Source organism: Gorilla gorilla, chromosome 9 (assembly GCF_029281585.2).
Source record: "Gorilla gorilla gorilla isolate KB3781 chromosome 9, NHGRI_mGorGor1-v2.1_pri, whole genome shotgun sequence".
Taxonomy (NCBI): Eukaryota; Metazoa; Chordata; class Mammalia; order Primates; family Hominidae; genus Gorilla; species Gorilla gorilla.
Window position 1 is genome coordinate 80,529,580 of NC_073233.2, and position 20,902 is coordinate 80,550,481.

Here is a 20,902-nt window from a genome sequence, read left to right on the forward strand (position 1 = left end):
CACACCCAGCTACCACTCCACAGCCACAACACTGCCTCCCCAGCCACACACAGCACACAATGCCATAGACCCACAATTCCCACACTTCCCATAATCTCCCCACAAATAATCCCACTCTCGATGACACATTCATACACGGCACAACACACATGATTACACACAAGACACACCCAACACATGCAACCCAGCCCATGCTACACACAGAGAGGAACACTCACACAAACACATACACTATAGACCCACCCAGCCTGGACACATCCCACCGCAGGTTGACACCAGATTGCAGTCTACTCTTCCCTATCTCAAGCCCTAGCCGCCCCAGTCAAGACCACGGCAGCTGGGATGAGGGGCTTTATAAGTTACAAAAGCCAGTGCCCACCACATCATCCCCCCACCACCTCAGATCCCTGGGCATCGCCTGACAGCAGCACACTCCACATTCAGGCCCTTCCACCTGAGCCCACACCATGCCATGCCTGAGAACATGGGGGGCGGGGGTGTCCCAGGGACACTAGCCCTGCTCTCTGAGCCTGCCCCCTCCTCACCGCAAAGCAGAGGTAGATACAAGAGGAAGGGGTGGCTGCAGAAACAGACCCCAAAACGAAGATGGAGACCTAGAGAAACAGGAGAGAGACCAAGATAGACCAAGAGAGGTGGGCACATGGGGCAACAGACCAAATTAGAGAGCCCAGAAATACTTGAAGAGAAACCAGAGGAGAAGCCCAGAGAATAAAGTGGGACCACTGTACCTGGAGAGGAACAAGAGGAGGGGCCCCCCACGAGGAAAGACTCGGAGATCTCCAACACACGAGGGAGGGAAGGGATCGGGGAGTGGGTCCCACAGAGAAGGCCAGTGAAGCCCTGATGGAAGGAGAGATTTGGACTCTGGGGTAGGTTCCAGGCTGAGGACTGAAGTCCAGATGTTTGGGTGGGAATCTGAGCGGGTGTCCAGTTGAGGCTGTGGAATGGAGGTTTGGGGCTTTGGGTGAGGCCGGCTCTGAGGTGGGGTCCTGGATGACAGCTGGGGGTTCAGGTGCTCCAGGTGTGCCGGGAGCCCCACATATATGGTGAAGGTTCCGAGGCGTGGGCAGGGGTCCCCACTAATCTAAGGAAAGGGAATTCGAGGCTTGGGCACAGCTCTCAGTGTGCACTGCGGTCCCACCGTGGACTGGAAGCTCAGTGCTTGGGGTGGAGCCCCGGATCCGAAAGGAGTTCAGAGTCTGGGGTGACGTGTGGACTGAGAGCTGGGGCTTCAAGGGCTCTTGGTCTGCGCTGCCGTCCCAGCACAGGAGTAGAATTCAGAACTAGAGGAGGGGTCTCCTCCCTGAGAAGGGTTCGGGGGCGGGCAGACCCGGCCCGGCGCTCGCCGGACACTCAGTTCTCCTGGTGCCCAGCGCGGGGGCCCCCCTACCTGCAGGCTGTCGGCGCATGGCTGCGGCGGCGGCGGCGGCTCGTCCGGCTTGAGGAAGACCTGCTGGCCCCGCCTGAGGAATTGGACAACAGCGATGAGGATGTGGTGCAGCACCAGGACCATGCTCGCAGCCGCCCGCCCACCCGCCGCCCGGCCGCTGCGCTCGGTCAGCGCGTCCGCGACAGCTTCGCCTGGTCCGCCCGAGTGTCCGCCCCGGCCCCGCCCCGGCCCCGCCCCCCGCCCGCCCCCGGCCCGCCCCGGCCCCGCCTATGTCCCCGCCACCGCGGACCGCACCTCTCGGCCCGTCAGATCATCCGACCCCACCGGACACCCGGCCGCTGTCACCCCGCTTCTGTCTCGCCCTGGCTTCCCTCGGCCCTTCCAGCTGGCCTGCTGTCAGCCTGCGCTCGCTGCCCCTCGCCCCGTCGCCACTTCTCTCGCATCTCGCAGGGGCCGCTCTCAGAGCCTCCACCCTGTCTGATCGCACCCTGTTTCCCCGCCACCACTCTGGGGTCCGGGGCCCGGCCAGAGCCCCAGGCAGAGACCGGCACAGTGGCGTGGGGTGGGGAGGGAAGGGGAAGGGGGGCAGGGGCCGCGGACACCGCAGGAGCCTCGGGCTTGCTCCTCTCCCTCAACCTAGGAGGCAGGGGGAAGTCGGGAGAATGTTGGAGGTCGCTGCGAGACGGACAGGCCCTGGAGCAGTCGCCCATCTGCGAGGGAGACACGTGCGCACAGACACCGAGAGCACACACGGCGGCCGCTACTGACTGGGGCCCCCAGGCCTGGGCGGGCAGGTCTCTGTCGCCGTCCCCGGGGCCGGAGAGGGTGCAGGCCCCAGGGCCACACGGTCCGCAGTTCCGCGGTGGGACCCGCGCGCCGGGAGCGCGTTTCTCCGCAGAGCGGCTTCTGGGTTCAGGAGCCTGCGGCAGCCGCGACGCTCCTGCGCCCCCTGCCGTCCCATCGCGGCGGCGCAGTCCGGCCTCAGTTGCCGGCTGCCCGGAGGGGCCGCGTCCGGGGATTCAGCGGGTCACCGGGGTCAGCTCCCTGCCCGGACCGACCCGGTTCTTAGGCCTCTGCTTGGCAAGAAAGCGGCTGGGGCGGCAGGACGTGTCTGGACTGGAGGGTGCGCTTGGGTCGCTAGGCCTTTGCCAGCGACTTGCCGCATGACCTTGCTCGGATCCCCTCCCCACTTCCTGGGCCTCAGTTTTCTCATCTCCCTCACAGGACGGCCAGGAGGACCAAACCCGGGAATGGCGGGAAGGCAGAGTCCCCCGACAGCCCTCACTGTGGTCTGACCTGAATCCCCCCCTCAACTGCACTGCCGGCCCCTCTCTCTGCAGCTCCCCTCCTCACCAACTCTTGGAGGGTGACTCAGTGAGCCCCCAGCCTCCCAGCCTCCCAGCCTCCCCACCTCAGCTGGGTGATTCATCAGGACCCTTTCTCCCTGGGGAGTGATTTTCTCAATGTTGAGTCATTGTGCCCATTCCTGGACACAGTCCAGGCAGCTGGCACATAGCCTTGGCAGAGCCCGGCCACCCCACCAACTCAGGGGGCGGCCCTCCATGCCAGCATTTCTCCCACCTTTCTTTCTGAGGCATGCTCTGGCATGCTCTCCCCCACTCACCCTCAGTGGCTCCCTACCACCAGCACAATAAAGCCCGAGCCCTCAGCCTGGCGGGCCAGACCCTCTACAGCTGAACCCTTGCTTGGTCATCCAGCTCTGACTCCCCTCCCCACCATTCCTTACATTTCTACTTCTTGCTCTTCTCACATCAATGACTGACTGACTCTCACCTCCAGGCCTTTGCCCATGCCACCCCACCCCCAATACCCTCCCAGATCCTTCCCTCCTGTCTGTCATTTAGGGGCCATTTGAAGGCCCACCTCCTCTGGGAGGGCTTCCCTAGTTACTACCTTATCCCTCTGGGTAGCCCTTTTTTGTGTCTTTCCTGGGAGTCACATCTGGGGACTTAGGAGAGGTGTAGAGTAAGTGATCTGGGCCAAGTCAATGTATTTTACTGAATCTTCCAAACAGGGGCAATTCATCCCACTTATTAACACTGTAGAAAAAATTACCTGGGCTAAGATGTGTAAAGGTTCTGGCCCCCACAGGGCCTCCCTTCCTATTTTTGGCCTCAGTTTTCTCTTCCATAAAAGGGGATGACCCATGTAAGGGCTGTTGGAAGGACTAGGTCTGAGTCTGAGCTCAGTGCACAAGTCTCTTGGTAAATTCTGAGCATGTGTCACTGGCTCAGTCCTGGGCTCTGGACAAGCCTGGGTGAGACACAGGTGCCCGGGAGGTATCTGTTACAGCCACTGGCCAGAGTTACTTGTTCTTCAGGGGAGGCCACCTCAGACCATGGTCAATAGCCGACCCTGGCCTGGCACCGCCACCATCTCTTGGGCTCCCAACTCCAGCCACCACCTCCATGGCACTCATCTCTTGAGAAGTTATTTTATTTTATTTTATTTTATTTTATTTTATTTTATTTTTTTGAGACGGAGTCTCGCTCTGTCACCAGGCTGAAGCGCAGTGGCGCGATCTCAGCTCACTGCAACCTCCGCCTCCCGGGTTCAAGCGATTCTCCTGCCTCAGCCTCCCGAGTAGATGGGACTACAGGCACACACCACCATGCCCAGCTAATTTTTATATTTTTAGTACAGATGGGATTTCGCCATGTTGGCCAGGATGGTCTCGATCTCTTGGCCTCATGATCCACCCACCTCAGCCTCCCAAAGTGTTGGGATTACAGGCGTGAGCCACTGCACCTAGCCAAGAAGTTATTTCTTCATTCTTACTTGAATCCCTCAAACTACAGCTCAATGACTGGGGTCCCTGGTGTGTGCTCTATGTGTCCCTCAGCTCAAAGAGTCTTTCTGTGTCAGCCTTTCAGATCCAAGCATTCCTCAGAGGGTTTGAGTCCTAACTGTGCCATAGACTTGCTGTGGGATTCTGAGCAGGCCACAGCACCTCTCTAGGCCTCTATTTCCCCATCTGTGAAATGTTATTACACTAGACTCAATAAACAAGCGCACTGCTTTCTTCCAGTGCTTGGTAGAGTGCAGAGCCCTTTCAGAAAAACCCTCTCACACAATCCTTGAAATTCCCCAACCAGCACCCTTCCTGAGGGGGCAACCAAGGCTCCTTGAGTTGGCACATTTAAAGGCCTTGCCGAGCTCTTATAGCTAGGAGTGACCCCACTCCAAGGACTCCTCCACTCACACACAGATCCCTACCTCACTCCAACTCCACAATCTGTGATCCTGTTCTGGGTTCTCACCCTGACTCATGTTAGAATTGCCTGGGAGCATTTTAAATACTGATATCTGGAACCCCCATCCCAGATGTTTGCGAATGTCCCCCGGTGATTCTAATTTGCTGCCAGGTCAGAGAACCCTGGAGTAGATGCATCTCCTCCCTGGCTGACCTCTGTCCCATGGAGGTGAGGGCCAGGGCTGGCCCCTACTGGCCGAGCATATACATCTGGGGCTGGGAGGCTTTCGCATTTATTGAGCACATACTGTGTGCCTCACATTTCATCTTCTCAACAATGATATAGGGTGGGATCTATTATTAGTCACACTTCACAGATAAGGAAAACTCAGGCACAAAGTAAATTGCCCACAGTCACATAGCTAGTAAGTAGTCAAAATTCAAACCCAGGCCATCTCACTCCAGTCTGTGCCTTAAATACATTCCTTGCTTCCTGAGCAAAGCCAGGTAAGGAAATCAGATTTCCCAGCTCCTCTTTTGTCCCCAAGAATGCAGTGGCTGAGGGTCCTACTATCCCGGTGTCTGCACCCTCTGCCCACCTCGGATACCAGGAAGCCCAGTCCCAGCCCCAGCTTTCCTCCCAGCTCCAGCTTAGGAATGCATAGCCCAGCCCCTCTAGCCAAGTCTTTTTGTCTCCCCATCTTAGAGGCCACTCGGCCTGGAAAAGGTGACTCAGCTGTCAGCCTGGGTCCTGGGCTCACTCAACCTCAGGCCCTGTCTAGGAACCAGCCCTGCCTTGTTCCTAATAAAAATGACACCTCTCATTGGTAGGGCCTTGTGCTGGCAAGGCATTTCCTCACCCAGGCCAGATCCAACAGCCTCAGGAGGCACAGCATTAGCCCCATTTTACAAATAAGGAAAGTGAGGCTCAGAGAAATGTAGATGCTTACCCGAGATGGCCCAGCTGGTTACTATAGGAATGTGAACCCGGGCCTATAGACTCCAAACCCAGTGCTCTTTGCACCAAGGATAAGCAGCTACTATGTAGCCCAGGACCCCCCAAAGCCAGGGCAGGTTCACTCTGACCATGTTCACCCTCTGCTCATAATCTTCACTGGGCTCTCCATGGCCTCCAAGGCAACATCCAAACTCAGTATAACATGCAAGGCTCATCCCCACGTGACTTTTTCCTGCTGCTTCTCCTACCACTTCCTGTCCAGCCATGCCTGACTCAGCTGTACCCTGAACCTCTGGCTTTTCTTCCACCTCTTTGCCTTTGCCCAACCTGTTGCCCTCCCATTTTGAATACCCTTCCAAAGGCATATCTGCCTGCCAATATCATACTTTCATTCATTCATTCATGCCATAAATATTTACTGAGAATGTACTCCATGCCGAGTTTTGAGGGTAAAGAAATTTGAAAGTTAGATCTTTCAAGATGCAGGAAGAAAACTGCCATCCAACGAGAAGTAGCCCCCACCATCTCCCCAGTCTATAATGCCCTCTTCCTTCTTCACCTATCCCCAGCCCTCCTTCAAGAGCAGGGCCTGTCTGATTCTTCCCTGAGTCCCCATGGTCCAGCCAAGCTGGGAGCCCTGTGGTGCCCAGTGAGCTCTGGTGAAGAAGCACCATCTCTCCATCTCACACACTTGGTCCTGGCAGATCTCCATAGACTGTAAGTCTTTTCCTATCCCCCATGACCACATGTCTTGCTTCCAAGGGCCTGTCTGCTGCCTGACATGCATCTATCCTGTTGCCATGGACCATGGTTACACCCCCACCTGGAAGCCCAGGTTCAAACTCTAGCCCTTCCCTGACATGCTGGGTGACCTCAGGCAAGGCTTTGGCCCTCCCTGGTCTCAGACTTCTCAGCAGCCGTGAAGCTTGGCCTGCTTCTCTTTGAGTGCTCAGGAAGCTGAGGTGGAGGAGGCAGTATCCAGGCAGGCCTCCCTGGGCAGAAGGTACCTCTCCTGGGCAGATGGTCCTACCCAGGCACCAGGCCCAAAGATATGGGCAAGAGCTGGATCCTGGTATTGGAGGATCCTCAGGAGAGGTTGTGTGTGACTTGCTCTCTCTGTGACCTGGGCTAGAGCCCATGGACTAAAAGAGGGCCCCACTTCCAAGGGCTCTGTGAAGGGACAATCCAAGATGCTTCCTGGAAGAAACTGACATCTCTGCAGGTTCTGCCTCCATCCAGACCCTTTCCTCAACACTCCAGCCCTGGAGTGGGCACAGGTGTTCACCTGGGCAGGGGTGAGCCACCCTTAGGCCGCTCTGTACGTGTGTGCATGTGTGTAAGGCTGCACACAGGCTTGTAAGCATGATGTGTGTGAGGGTGGAAGAGGGTGTGAGCACAGGTTTCTATCCTTGTGAGGGTGTGTGATACTGCAGTGGTATAGCTGAACTTATATGTGTGTACACAGATATGTCTGTGTATCTATAGGGGTTGGCACGGGTGTGTCTATGCAGATAGGCATGTGTCTGTGTGCAGAAGTGAGTGTATATTCACACATGCAGGTATATGTGTGCAGTGGTGTGTGTACACAAGTGTCCAGGAATAGCATGTGCGTGCTTTCACGTGTGAATGTGTGTGCAAGTATGTGACACATGTTTATGCTCTAGCCCAGGTCAGAGAGAGAGCAAGTCACACACAGCCTCTCCTGAGGGTCCTCCAATACCAGGATCTAGCCCTTGCCCATATCTTTGGGCCTGGTGCCTGGGTAGGCCTGTCTGCTCAGGAGAGGTACCTTCTGCCCAGGGATGCCTGCCTGAATACTGCCTCCTCCACCTCAGCACCTGCCAGAGGTGCTGCCCGTGGCCACCAGTCCAGGTCCAGCTCTGTGTCCGCTGGCTATGGCTCCAGATGTGGGGGTAACCCTCACAGAGAGAGGATGTGGCCACGGGCAGGTGCTGGGGACAATGTGAATTTCAGCTCCTAGTGGGCAAGGCCTGTTCCCAGAGCCCTGGCAGCAGCTCTGGGTCAGGAAGGGTACAGGCTGAGTGAACTCAGGCCCAGGGGATGGGGGCTGTAGGGTGGGTCAGCCACAGGCCTCATCCATTTTCATGTGATTTGCATGCATGTTTGTCTTGTCTGCAGCAGATGGCTGGCCCCATGACCCTCTGGGGGAAGGGAACCCATAGGATTCTAGTCCAGGACTAGTCTAAGACCTGCCAGCTCACAGGGGATAAAGTCCAGGGGGCTCAAGCCCCAGCATACCTTAGGCCTTAGTCTCTGCTCCCCATCATCCACAGACCCCAAGATCCTTCCTTTTCACAGGCTGCCCTGGGCCACAGAATCATACACACATACACCCCTATGCACAATTGGAGTCTTTCCATAGATACACGTCCATGTTCCTATCACGCCTACACCCCAGTCCTCTACACAGACACACATCCTCAAGCACATGCTCACACAGCTCCTACACAGAGGCACAGGTGGCCACGCCTGCTTCTGTGCCTCCTCTTCGATGCCCACACTGGCTGGAGTCATCTTTTCCACACCTAAGTCTGATTCTGCCTCACCCCCACCCATATGGCTTCCTATTGCCACCAGGACAATTGGAGCTCTGGTCCTGGCCTTCAAGGCCTTCCAGGTCCTTAAGTCTAGACAAAGCCTCCTCTCATGCTGCACCCACACTCTGCCTTCTGGCCACTCTCCCCACCACTCACCAATACTTCTCATCACGGTCTGGAAGAGCTCAACCTTCCCACCATGCTGTCAGCTCTGTTTTGCTCACTGCTGTTTTATCCCAGCAAATAAGAACAAGTCTTGATCCAGAAGAATTGCTCAAAAAGACATCTACAGACTACAGGAATCAGTAGTGGAACTGCCTCCCAGCCAGGTGTGCCCCCTTTTGTAGGACTTATCCAGCTATATTTGTGTCCCTGTGTGCCTCCCCCATCAGACTGGGGCTCCTCTAGGCAGAGACTGAATCTGATTCAGCTGCACATGTCCGTGTTCAGCATAGGCCAGGCACAGAGCACAGGAGTTGGGGCTGGATCAGAGGCAGTGCCTAGGGTGCAGCAACCCCCTTTGTGAGGCCCAGGGACGTCTGGAAGGTGGGGCTGGTGGGGCCCCCAGAGGCAATCACACAAAACATGATTGTCTCAGGGAAGTGGCCTCCAGACTGCTTCCTCTGCCCCATCTGAACCTCTTTCTGGAGTCACTCTAGCCATTCAGCCCCTACCCTGCTTGCACACTCCCAGGGACAGGGAACTCACTTTCTTACCAGCCGGCTCCTTCCCACGTGGGATGGCTGTGCCTGACACAGACTCCTTCCACAGCGCCATCCTGTCAACCCCTGATCATCCTGAGCCACAGATTCCCATGGAAACCAGAAAGGAAGATGAGCAAAAGGAGAGGCAGATGCCAGCTTTCTTAGCAGCTCTAACAACCTTTCCAGCTTTGGGCAGAGTTGGGAAAAGGAGCTCTTGCTTCTCAGCCTACCCCAGGGACAGAGGACTCCCCCAGCCCCAACCGCCGTCCTCAGGAACCTGGAGCAGTGCAGAGACAGCCCTGAGACTTTTTTTTTTTTTTTTTTTTTTTTAGATGGAGTCTTGCTCTGTCGCCCAGGGCTGGAGTGCAGTGGTACAATCTCGACTCACTGCAACCTCCGCCTCTCAGGTTCAAGCAATTCTCCTGCCTCAGCCTCCCGAGTAGCTGAGATTACAGGCGCCTGCCATTACGCCCAGCTAATATTTGTATTTTTTGGTAGAGGCAGGGTTTAACCATGTTGGCCAGGCTGGTCTTGAAGTCCTGACCTCAAGTGATCCGCCCGCCTTGGCCTCCCAAAGTGCTGGGATTACAGGCGTGAGCCACTGCATGTAGCCAACCCCAAGAAACTCTTCAGCAACCTCCACTGAGCCACATCCCCTTGCTGAGCCCCCATCCTTCTCTCTGAGTCTCCACCCTCTCAAAAGGTCTCCCACCCACAGAGCCCTTGGCTCCATCCTAAGCCCCAGCCCATCACTAAATCCCCAGCCCCTTCACTGATCCCACACCCTTCAAAGACTCCCACTATATCTCTCATCCCCCGTGCCCTACCTCACCGCAGATAAAGGTCCCAATCCTTCCCCAATCTCCTCCCCTTAGTGGCACCTCCTGCCATCCAGGCTGCAGAACCTGGAGGGGCTGCTCTGACTCCAGCCCTAGGAGTGCCATGGAGATGCCTCCTCCTGATCCTGGTAGCAGGCTGGGTAGGGGATGAAGGAGGCAGGCTGGTCCTCTGCCAAAGGCAGCCACCCAGAGCCCTGCCCTGTACCACCAGACAGCTGCAGCCCTGAGGCTGCCCGGCTTTCCTCCACCTGCTATTCCTGGGCTGGCCCCACTCCAGGGGTGCCTCAGGCTAGAGTCAGTCCCTGACCCCAGTCCCCACTACACACACACACACACACACACACACACACACACACACACACACACACACATACACAAAGGCTACTAAGAGCTGAGCCCATCAGAGATACCAAGGCAAGAAGGTCTAAGCAACAGGGACCAAGGCCCCATACTCTGAACACTCCCTGCTAACTCAGAAACCATCACACAGGGAGGCCCCAGTCTATGGCTTCAAGGCTCCAAGAACTCCCAGAGCTTCATGTTCTTAGAAAATCAAAGCTTCTGTTATAACACCCCATCATTCAAAAAGTCTGTTTTTCTTACATTCTGTGAATGCGAGAACCTGGGGTCTTGAGAATGTAGAAGCCCAAGATTCTAACATTCTAATGTCCTGACTGCCTGAGATGCCTGATTGCAGGACTCTAAGACTCCAGCACATGGTTTCTATGCCCCTGAGAGCCTAGGTCAGTGGGCTTGAGTCTCTGTGATGCCAGGTAAACGGAAGGGCACAGCAGCAAGCACCTGTGTCTGCCTGCAGTTGGGGATACCAAGGACTGGGATTGGGAGAGCCCAAGGAAATGAACACCCACTCCCAAGGGGTGTCAAGGGAGTGATAGGTGTCCTGGAAGGGGCACGCAGGGAGGGGCCAGGGTCTGGGGGGGTGACTCGGTCTAACCACCATCTCCAACTCTCCAGCTGTGTAACCTTAGACAAGTGCCTCCTGGAGCCCCCGTTTTCTCACTTCTAAACTGGCGATCAACTGGCCTTCCTTGGAAGGTGGCTGTGAATACATGAGAAGAGGCTCAAAAGTATTTAACAGAGAGCTTGGCACTCCCGACAGCTCAGAAAAGGATGTTGCTTGTTGTCCTTATGCCCCAGCAGGCCTCAGCATCCTCTGGCAGTGCCAGTGCCCATGGCTTGGGATAAGGGATCTTTAACCCTTTCCTGGCTGCCCAAGTGACATGAGACTCTGTCCTCAGGCCCCCACCCAAGTCTATCTCATCTCCTCTCCTCCCTCCCCACCTTCCCTGGTGGCCTGAAGTCCTTAGTGCAGAAGACAGGCCTGAAAAGAGGGAAGAGCTGGGCCCTAGGACCAGGAAGCCCTCCTACTTCTGAGCCTGTTTCCTCATCTCTACGATGACAGAGTGGGGCCTTCCATGGACACTTGCTGGCCCCAGGATTCAGGCTGTGTGGCCATGGTGGCCTTGGTGGGCAGGCCTGGCAGGGAAAAGGAACCAGTGGGAGCCCCTCTCCTGGGACCAAGTGACAGGGCAGAAGTAGGGAGCAGCATGAGAATAAGCAAGGGGACTCCAATGTAGCTCCCTACCCAGCAGCCCCAAGTGCTAGAGGAGAAATTAGTCAAGCCCATCCCTTTGCACCTGGCAAGAATATACCTCCCAGGAGACAGAGTCCCTTCTCCATGGGCTCATCAGCCTACCTGTTGCGTTTTGTTTTTTTGAGATGGGGTCTCACTATGTTGCCCAGGCTGATCTGGAACTCCAGGGCTCAAGTGATCCTCCTACCTCAGCCTCCCTAGTAGCTGGAATTACAGGTGCATGACATGGCACCCAGCTTGGCCTGGCTGCTTCTGGCAGAACCATTTCCAGATATGGCCCCTGGTCCTCCCTAAATACTCCAGCATATGTGAGGTGCATGCCAGCCTCCACCCCTTTGCTTACACCATTCCACAGGCCTGAAGAACCCTCCTTCTCCTCTCTGTCAATTAAATTTTAAACAACTTTAAAGGGGAAGGGAGGGGAATGGCCATTGATGACAACCTACTAAGTGCCAGATCTATTCTCTCATTTAATCTTCATGATATTATTAGCCCAATTTTACAGTTGATGAAACTGAGGCCCTGGGACCTGAGGTCATTCGTCCAAAGTCATGCAGCTAGAAATGATGGAACAGCAATTTCAACACAGCCTCTTCCAGCTCCCAAGCTTGTGCCTCTTGCAGCAGGCTGACTTGGGGAAAAGAGCCCAGGGCCTCCCCCAGTCCTTCCTTGGCTTCAGGGCTGTACTTGAGCAACTCCTCCCAGCCCAGCAGTCCCCCCAGCTCCAGAAGGCAGAGACCACAGTCCCCTCCTCTCTTGCCTCCTCAAGTTGGAGGCAACCTAGAGCCTGGCCACACTTCCTGATTGATCAAAAGGCACTCGCTCGATCGGCAAAGGCTCCTGTGGTGGGACTGGGAGATGTGGCATTCTGTTTCTAAGCACCCGTCGCTATGGAAGCCAGGTGCTGCCAGCCCAAGGCCTAGCAACAAGGCACGGTGCAGGGCGGAGGCCATTGTTTGGGGCTTCCGAGGCAGCCAGCAAGAGAGAGGGAGGGTGGACTCCATCTGTTCTCTGGGCTGGAGGGCTGGACCTGCTGCCTGGCTGGGCTCTCGAGGGGAAGAAGGAGGCAAAGAGGTCAAGACCAGTCAGGCCCTGAGAGACAGAGGCCCAGAGATAAGAGCAGAGAGAAGCATATAGAGAAAAACAAAGGGAGTTCAGAGACAGTGAAAGGCAGAGACACCATCAGACAGCAAGAGAGATTCGGGAAGGTGGAAAAAGATAAGAGCTGGCCAGAATCGCAGAGACTGCTTAGACAGAGACCAGAGGCAGGTGGGTCCTGATTCCCAGCGAGGCTCCACTCCCGACTCCCAGGGAGGGAGAGGGTGTGCCAGGGAGTGAGGCAGAGTCGCAGGGGAGTGACAGAGGTGGACAGAGGAATGACAGGAGGAGATAAGCCTGAGGCAGGAGGCAATATAGAGATAGTAATAAAGGAAGAGAGGAGAGGACTGGAGAGGGACAGGCGGGCAACTTGGACGCGGAGACAGACAGCAGTGGGGCAAAACGGCAGCAATACCAGGTCAAGGGCACCGAGGCCACCAGAGTCCTGAGCTGGCCCCAGTCCTGGGCCCCTGCTCCTTAGTCTGCCCATCAATGGCATGGGGGTCACCCCCCAGCCTCGCCTGTCCCCTAGAACACAGAATCATCTGGGCACAGAAGCTCAGAAGAGAGACTCTGGAGGTCAGAGGTCACATGTTTCTCTTACCCTCAAGGGGACAGGTCTTGCCCAAGATGGAACAATGAGGTAGTGCCTGAAATAACAGGAAGTCAGGGCTTGGAAATCCCAGTCCAGAGATCCTTGCCCACACCCACCCCAAGTGACACCACTCCTAGTTGCCCATGGGGGCTCAGTTAGTGCAGAGAGGCACATTTGTCCCCATACCAGAGTGAATGAGGAGATTACAGAGCCTAAGATGGAACACCTCCATAGTGGGCAGAGCTCCAGCCCTGGGATGTTTACTTCCCTCTTTCCCAATAGCAGGCCCTGTGTCGGGGCCCTGAGGACCCACCAGTGACCGGTAGAACACAGCCGCCCACCCAGCGCTGGGACCAGGAGAGGCAGGTGCTAGAGAACCCAGAGCAGCCTAGCTGCTCGGCGTCAGGGAAGTGGCAGGCACTTGACAGGCAACATCTCATTTAACCCTCACCAGAGTCTGTCACGGATGAGAGGGCTGAGGAAAGTTATTTGCCCTAACCTCCGCCAGCCAGCAGGTGCCTGAACTGGGGCTCAATCCCAGCTCTCTTGAGGCCAGTGCAGGCGGGAGAGCCTGGGGGAGGCTCCTCCGCCAGGGAAGAAGCAGCCAAGAAGCAAGGTGACCAGGCCTGCTCAGGAGCCCCTCCCAGAGGGAGAGTGTGGGGTGGCCTGGGGAGGGTCCCCAGCCCTCCTCCGGCCACCACTGCTCCTAGCACCAGACATCTCTCCCCTCATCAGGATGGGTGACAGCATGCTCTCCTCCACCCCAAGCTACCCTTCCTTGGGATTGCTAACACTGTTAGCTGCACCTGCCAGCCAGCCCTGGGAGCTCCTGTGCCCTCAGAGGCACCCAGCTGCTCTTGGTTTCTCCAGACTCTTACTGGAGGAATGAGACAAGATGAATTCAGCACCCACTATGTGCCCCTTTACATTTCTTATCTCATCGTATTGTCTGTCGAGGTCTCCAAAGGTTCTGAGGTGGGCTTGCCTCACATCCCCACAGCTCCAGCCCCTGGTCCCCCTACCCACCCATCCTCAACCACCATAGGGTGACTCTTGCAGCACCCACCCGAGACCTGCCTCTAGGGCAGGGCGGGACGGTAGCAGTAGGCACACAGGTGCCTGGGAACTGGGAGTTTGATTCTCAGCCTCTGTAGTGCCCAGGTTGGGGACAGTGGGGGAATCAGGGGAAGGTGTGGGGGTGGCAGGTGAATGGCAGGAGGAAGGCAGGAGCAGGGGAAGGGAGCCAGGGGAAGGCGGGCAGCTGCACACCAGCCTCACCCCACACACACCCTGTACGCACTCAGAGACTGTGCTGCTGCCCAGAACATCGACCCGCGGCGCCACACTCCCCTGGGCCCCAGTTCCTGGAAGGAGGCACTGCAGGGATGATCGATCGACTGTCTCCCAGCCTCCCCTTTCCACTGCCTGGAGGCTGCTGCCTCCCTGAAGCTCCCCAGCCAGCCAGTGCCACAGCCAGGGTGAGACAGCCTGGGGACAATGAGCTTGGGGCAGCCTGGGGACAATGAGCAGTGACCCCTCATGCCCTCTGCAGCCCAGCATTCTCCTCACTCCTCAAGAACCTGGCCCAGGTAGATGGATGGTACAAGAGCCAAAATGGTGGCTCGTGTTCATGCATGCAAGTGAGTGCCTGTGTGTGTGTGTGTGTGTGCGCGCGTGTGTGTGTGCATGTGTGTGTGTGTGCACAGGTGAGTCAGTACAGCAGGAGTTGTGAATGCAAGATGTGAGCCATAAGGATCTGGGTTCAAATCCCAGCTCCTCCATTTCCTGGATATGGAGCCTATGCAAGTCACTTAACCTCTCTGAGCCTGAGTTTCTGTATCTGTACAGTGGAGTGATGAATGAGATGATACATATGGCTCTGCAACAATACTTGCCATACAATATTCTTTTGCTACACGAGAGCTTTTATTAGTGTTACTGTGAGTGTGTGTGCCTGTGTGTGCATGTGCACGTGCCCTAGGGAGACTCAGGAGGGATTTCTGACACTCCAGCAAGGGAGTGCAGGCTATTACCTAACCCTCGGGCCCCCCAGAGTGGGGGCTGCAGCCAAACTCTCTGCTCAGCCTCAGAGGAAGACCTGCTGTGCCCCCCTTTTCCCCAAACAAAACCACCTGTGCTGGGCAAGGCTGTGTGGGGAGGTGGATGGCTTGGCGGCCACCAGGCAGGACTGGTGATTAGGAGGCTCACGGCCCAGCATCCGGAGAGGAATGGGAGGGAGGTTGAGCTGCAGAGCCATCCATCAAGGCTGGCAGGCCCAACCATGCTGCACAGCGGGGTGGGAGAGGCGAGGGCAGAGCCACGAGGTGGGGCCATGTAGACAAGCTGAGGGCCAGACAGCTAGGCCCAGCCCAGCCACTGACCTGTTGTAACCCTGAATGAGTCACTGTTACCTCGGGACCTCAGTTTCTTCTTCAGGACAATGGGGCTAAAGGTTTATTCTGCCTGGATAAGTTCCAGCACAGCAGGCCCAATATCAGGCCCCAGGGCCAGAAGGAGCCCTGAGGAGAATGTGAGGGGCTCGGGGGGGCCCTTGCCTCCTGTAGGTGCCTAACTCAGCCAAAGGCTCCTGAGAGAGGGAGGAAGGAGATGGAGCACAGAGTCTGGGCTGGGTCTCCAAAGACCCAAGTTTGAATCCATCTCTGACCCTAATGCCTTCCTGGCCCTGGCCAAGCCCCTGACTTCCCAGATCCTTCCCTGGATGCTCACCTCCACCCCACTCCCACCCCCAAACAGGCCAGACACGGGCAGAAAGGACTATCGGCATAGCCCTTGCTGATGCAAATTTCATTCAAACTGAGGGCAAAGTCACCCATGGGCTCTCCTCGCCTTTCTCGGAGGTAGTGATTACCTGGGAAAATCCTGGCCAGCAAGTCTGGGGCAAGAGGTCCCAGCTAGAGTCCAGCAGGACCCAAGCAGAGCCTGTAGTCTCAGTCTGTCTCTAGTGACTTAAGCTTGAGCAAGTCACTTTCCCACCCTGGGCCTGTTTCCCCATCTCTAAAATGAACCCTCCCATTTAAAAATCAAACAAGCAACAACAAAAATCTTCAGGGCTCCTCTTCCCCCAGGGACAAACTGCAAACTCCTCACTGCATCCACTCCCTCCCAGTCCTTCTCGAGCCTCGATTCCTCCCACGTTCTCCGCTCCGCATCTCACACTTAGGCCACTCTGAACATCTGTCGCTCCCCCATCCCACGCTGCTTCATCTCTGACCTTGCCTCTCTACTGAAAACTCCTCCCCACTCATCAGGGTCAGCAGCCACTTGCACAGCCCCTGGCCCAGCTGGGTCAGGCCCTCTCACCAAGCCATCAGTGGTCCCCACACACCTTCCCTGAGGCCTAGACCAGAAGGTGGCTGTCCCCCACCTCACTCAGCTCCCCGGGGTGAGGGCTGAGCCTGGCTTTATTCCCAGAGGAGGGGAAAAGGGTTGGCAGCCCAGGGCCTCAAACAGGAACAAGGCTCAGAAGAAGTGGGAGGAGGGGAAAGAGGAGGGATGGAGGAATGAAAAGAAAGGGGGAAGGAAGGAGAGAAACAGCTGTCCCCAAGATCCCTCTGGATGGAACAATCTGAATGAACTCCAGTCCATGCCAGATGCAGCCCCATGCCCTAGCCCCTGCCCCTCCCACTCGTCCATCTCCCTCAGGCCCCAGCCCCGCTCACACACGCCAGTACAAAGGCCCAGAAGCAAAGGGGTCTCTGGCCTCTGCGGCTGAGCCCTGACTGGAGGCTAAGAGTGCCATGTGGTTGTCATAGCGATGCTGGATGCTGTCATCACTAATTTATCACCTGAACCCTGGAAGGCCTACGAGGTGTGAGGAGAGCTGGTCAGAGCTGATCAGAGCAGCCACTGGACATAGGCGTCTTAGGATCTTGGATCTGGGGGAGGAGCAGGGGTTGAACTCCATCACCCCAATCCAGCTGTGCCCTTCCCTCGGCCTCCCAACACCCTGGTAAAACAAGCACAGACCTGCCCCCATCTGTTATGTGCACCTACTGTGTGTCCAGCTTGGTCCAACTGCAGAGGCAGCCTCAGCGAAGGCCATGATGGGGGCCTCCCACCCAGCCTCTGTGAGCAGGGCAGGGCATGTCCCTCCTGATGTCACAGGAGCTGAGGAGGGGTGGAGGGAAGAGGGAGGGAGTTCATATGTTGTGCCTTCTCCTGGCAGGCATGTACCAGGCATCTTTAAAATGTAACTCATTTAATCCTCCCAGAAAACCTGCAGGGTCAGAATCATTACTCCATTTTACGGATGTCGGATGTCTTCTCAGTCTAATCCTCCCATCCAATCCTCTGGGAAGCCTTTCAGGATGCCCCACCCCGACTTATCGCTGCCTTCTCTGAACTGCCAGCAATGGTGAGTGAGGGTTCTGGTCTCCCCCATCAGATTGGGCTGGGGGCTCCTCCTCCTCCCGCCCCAGGTTATGGAGGAAACAAGGGCAGATCTTCCCACCTAGCTACCCTCCTGGCAGCCAGAAGACCACCCTCATCTAAGCAGGCTGGAGCTGTGGTTCTGATCCCTCCCAGGACTTTCCCTGGAAGTCACCACCTCCTCAGCCTGGAGGAGAAATGCCAGACTCCCACCTGTGAGGCACCCCTGCAATCTCCCCACCTGCCCCCATACACACCCTAGATTTTTTCTGTTTTAAATGTTTTTGAAGTAGAGATGGGCTCTCGCTAAGTTACCCAGGCTGGTCTTGAACTCCTGGCCTCAAGTGATCCTCCCGCCTCAGCTTCCCAAAGTGCTGGGGATTACAGGCATGAGACACAACACCCAGCCCACACTGCCTATTTTCTTCACTCACAACCTCAGGAAAATGAACTTTTTTTTGGAGCAGGAGAATGGGAACAAAATTAACACGCAGTCACACAACAAAGCATTTACTGAACACCTACTTTGTGCAGTCCTATGAATGAAGCTTGAGATACAACAATGAACAACACAAACCAAACCTAATCCCTGCCTTTGTGGGGCTTTTGGTCTAGCAGAGTCAGCACTGAGTCTCCTAATTTTTTTTTTCTTTTAAGAGACAGGGTCTCCCTATGTTTCCCAGGCTGGTCTCAAAACTACTGGGCTGAAGCACTCTGTCTCAGCCTCCCAAAGTACTGGGATTACAGGTGTGAGCCGCTGTGCCCAGCTGAGCACTAAGTCTTGCTTTGCACATTTTAACCCACTCAATCCTTATAATATGCATGCAGGTGGATGTTATTGTGCCCACTTTATAGTGGAGGAGACGGCAAAGCTTCTGGTGATAAAGGAACCTGCCCAAGCCCACGTGCTGGCAACCCGCAAAGGCAGGAGTCACACCCAGTTGTGTCTGACTCCCAAGTCTCATTCTTGGTCTGCCGCTGGGTGAGGAGGCGGTCACAGACCTAATCCCTGCCCTCACAGAGTTTACAATCTAGTGTTGCCGTCCCAGTTCTCAAATAAGCACCACTGGGAAGTGTTCTTGAGTCTGATCCGAATCCCTCCTGCTGCAGCTCTGACTCTCGGCCTTTCTTCCTTAGGACCTCAGTGGGGCGGAGGATCAGCTTTCATCGCCTTGCAGACACCTGGGGTGCACCCATGAGTTCCCAGCCTTTTTTCCACCCCCACCTTGCACAGAGGCCTCCCCCACAGGAGAGAGTGAGGTGTGTGCTCTAAAAATACCTTAATCCCTCCCTGCTTGCGCTCTAATTAAGCTGAGTGAGTCACTACTTTAAGTAATTTATTGCTAGTTACATAATTGCTTTAATATTTAGTTCTAGAACTGGGGAACAAAAGTGACCCCCTTCTTTTCAGGGAATTGTTAATCTATAGAGTGGGGTTTATGGCCTCTGGTTGGGGGAGGATGGGGAGAGGAGTGGACCATCTTGGCCAGCCCCTGCTACAGTCTGGACAATATATAGCCATTTCCACCAGGACCACAGGGCACACCTGGTCAAAGGAGGGGCGGGTTTGTGGAAACACCAAGTCCCTACCCTGTCACCCACTCTATGGGTTTCTGAAGCCACCACTTCCAGCCGATCCAGCCCTCACATCCAAGGCTTGCCCTCAGGAGACCAAGGCCTAAGCATCCCTTCCCCTGCCTGGCTGCACTGCCTCTGCCAGGAACCAAGACCCAGAGAGGGTCAGCAGTTCCCTGGCAACTTCCAGCATGTTGGAGGCACCCCCACCCCATGTGCCCAGGTTTGCAGCCCAAGGAAAACCCAGTACTTCTCACACTCCTATAAGAAGTCCCCCTCAAAGGGACTGACTACAAAGGGCACAAGGGAAGTTTGCCAGGATAAAAATATTCTTTTCTTAATTGTCATGGTGGTTATGACCATATATATTTATCAAAACTCATTATACACTTTAAATTGGTGATTTTACTGTATGTAAATTATGCCTCCATAAAACAGATGTAAAAAATTAAAAATAAATTTTGAAAAAGTAGTCACACCCCCACCTTCTAAGCCCCCACAGCAGTAACAGCTGTGCAGAACTGGCAGCCGTGCAGAAACTAAGGAGGGGCGGGGCACAGAGCCCACTACAGAGGCACATATTAGGTGCTCACACAGGAGGTGTTTGTTTCACTAAGTGCCAATTAGCAAGGACTCACTAGGCACCTTCTGAGTGCATTTGCACATCCTTGATCTCATTAGCTTTCTCCCTGCTCTCACGCAACCTGGAGAGGGAGCCAGGTACATTACACACTGTGTCTCATTTAATCCTCATGGCTGCCCTAATGAGGTGGGCTCTATTATCCTCTCCTTTCTACAGATGAGGGAACAAAGGTGGCAGAACTTGCACAATCCTGCAGCTAAGAAGTAGAGGAGCAGAGATCTGAACCAAGAGACAGTCCTCAAGGCTTGTGCTCCCAAGCACGTCCCTCCACTACCTCCCTTCACGATACTCAGTGGCACGGGTTAGGACGCCAGGCATGGATGACGTGCCCACTGACCTCAGGCCTTAAATAACAAGGATTTCACTGCACTTAGAAGTAGGGGTAGGGCACAGCCAAGCAGAGAAGGTGAGTGAGTATGTGTGAGCTCCGAGAGGTGGCAAGGGGCAAGGCCAGCTCTGGGAAGGAGGGAACTGGGTCAGGGAGCAAGCCTAGAAGAAACATAACAGAAATCAGGCAGGGTCTGAGAAAATGAGGCAGAGGGCATCTGGCTGTGTCCTCTCTGTGGGTTTCAATGTCTTCTGAGGTCGGGTGCAGTGGCTCATACCTGTAATCTCAGCACTTTGGGAGGCCGAGGCAGGAGGATCACCTGAGCTCAGAAGTTGAAGACCAGCCTGGCCAACATGGTGAAACCCCATCTCTGCTAAAAATAGAAAAATTAGCCAGGCATGGTGGTGCGCACCTGAAATCCCAGCTACTCAGGAGGCTGAGGAAGGAGAATCGCCTGAACCTGGGAGGTGGAGGTTGCAGTGGGCCAGGATAGCGCCACTGCCCTCCAGCCTGGGTGACAGAGCAAGACTCTGTCTGAATAAATAAATAAATACAGAAATAAATATCTTCTGAGGCCCTGAGTAGCTGGGGCTCCTCACAGCTATTCCTAACTCATTTCCCCCCAAATTTGCCTCTGTCCAGTTTTTTGGGGGGTTTTTTTGGCCCTAATCACCCACTCACACCCACAGTCACCACCTCACCGAGCACAGGCAAAATCCTTCATCCCAAAACTTGACAGAAACTCATTGGAAAACAGTCAGTGATGCCACGTGGCAGGGAGCACTCCAAGGCTGGGGAGTATGGAAAGGCCCCTATCAAGGAGGCAGAAGTCTTCCTAGAAGATCTGAAGAATGACAGGAATTAGCCAGGTAAAAAGAGGAGGGCCTTGGGGAAGGGCATTCCGGGCAACAGCATGTGCGGCAACCCAGAGGTGAGAGACACTGCACAGATGGGGAACCATGGGCGGCTCGCTCT

The 20,902-nt window shown here is 55.6% G+C and overlaps 1 protein-coding gene across 3 annotated transcripts in view; it reads right to left on the reverse strand.

Moving 5' to 3' along the window:
- The window catches only part of PDE2A (phosphodiesterase 2A), a 100,064-nt gene that overhangs the window by 66,501 nt on the left and 12,661 nt on the right, over positions 1-20,902 (reverse strand). For 2 of the 3 annotated variants that reach the window (XM_055356742.2, XM_063693356.1), the window contains exon 2: positions 1,412-1,484. In XM_055356742.2, the coding sequence (XP_055212717.1) occupies positions 1,412-1,484 (73 nt within the window). Of the gene's footprint in view, positions 1-1,411; positions 1,608-20,902 lie in introns of those variants that run through there. The other variant, XM_004051759.5, reaches the window with a different exon arrangement.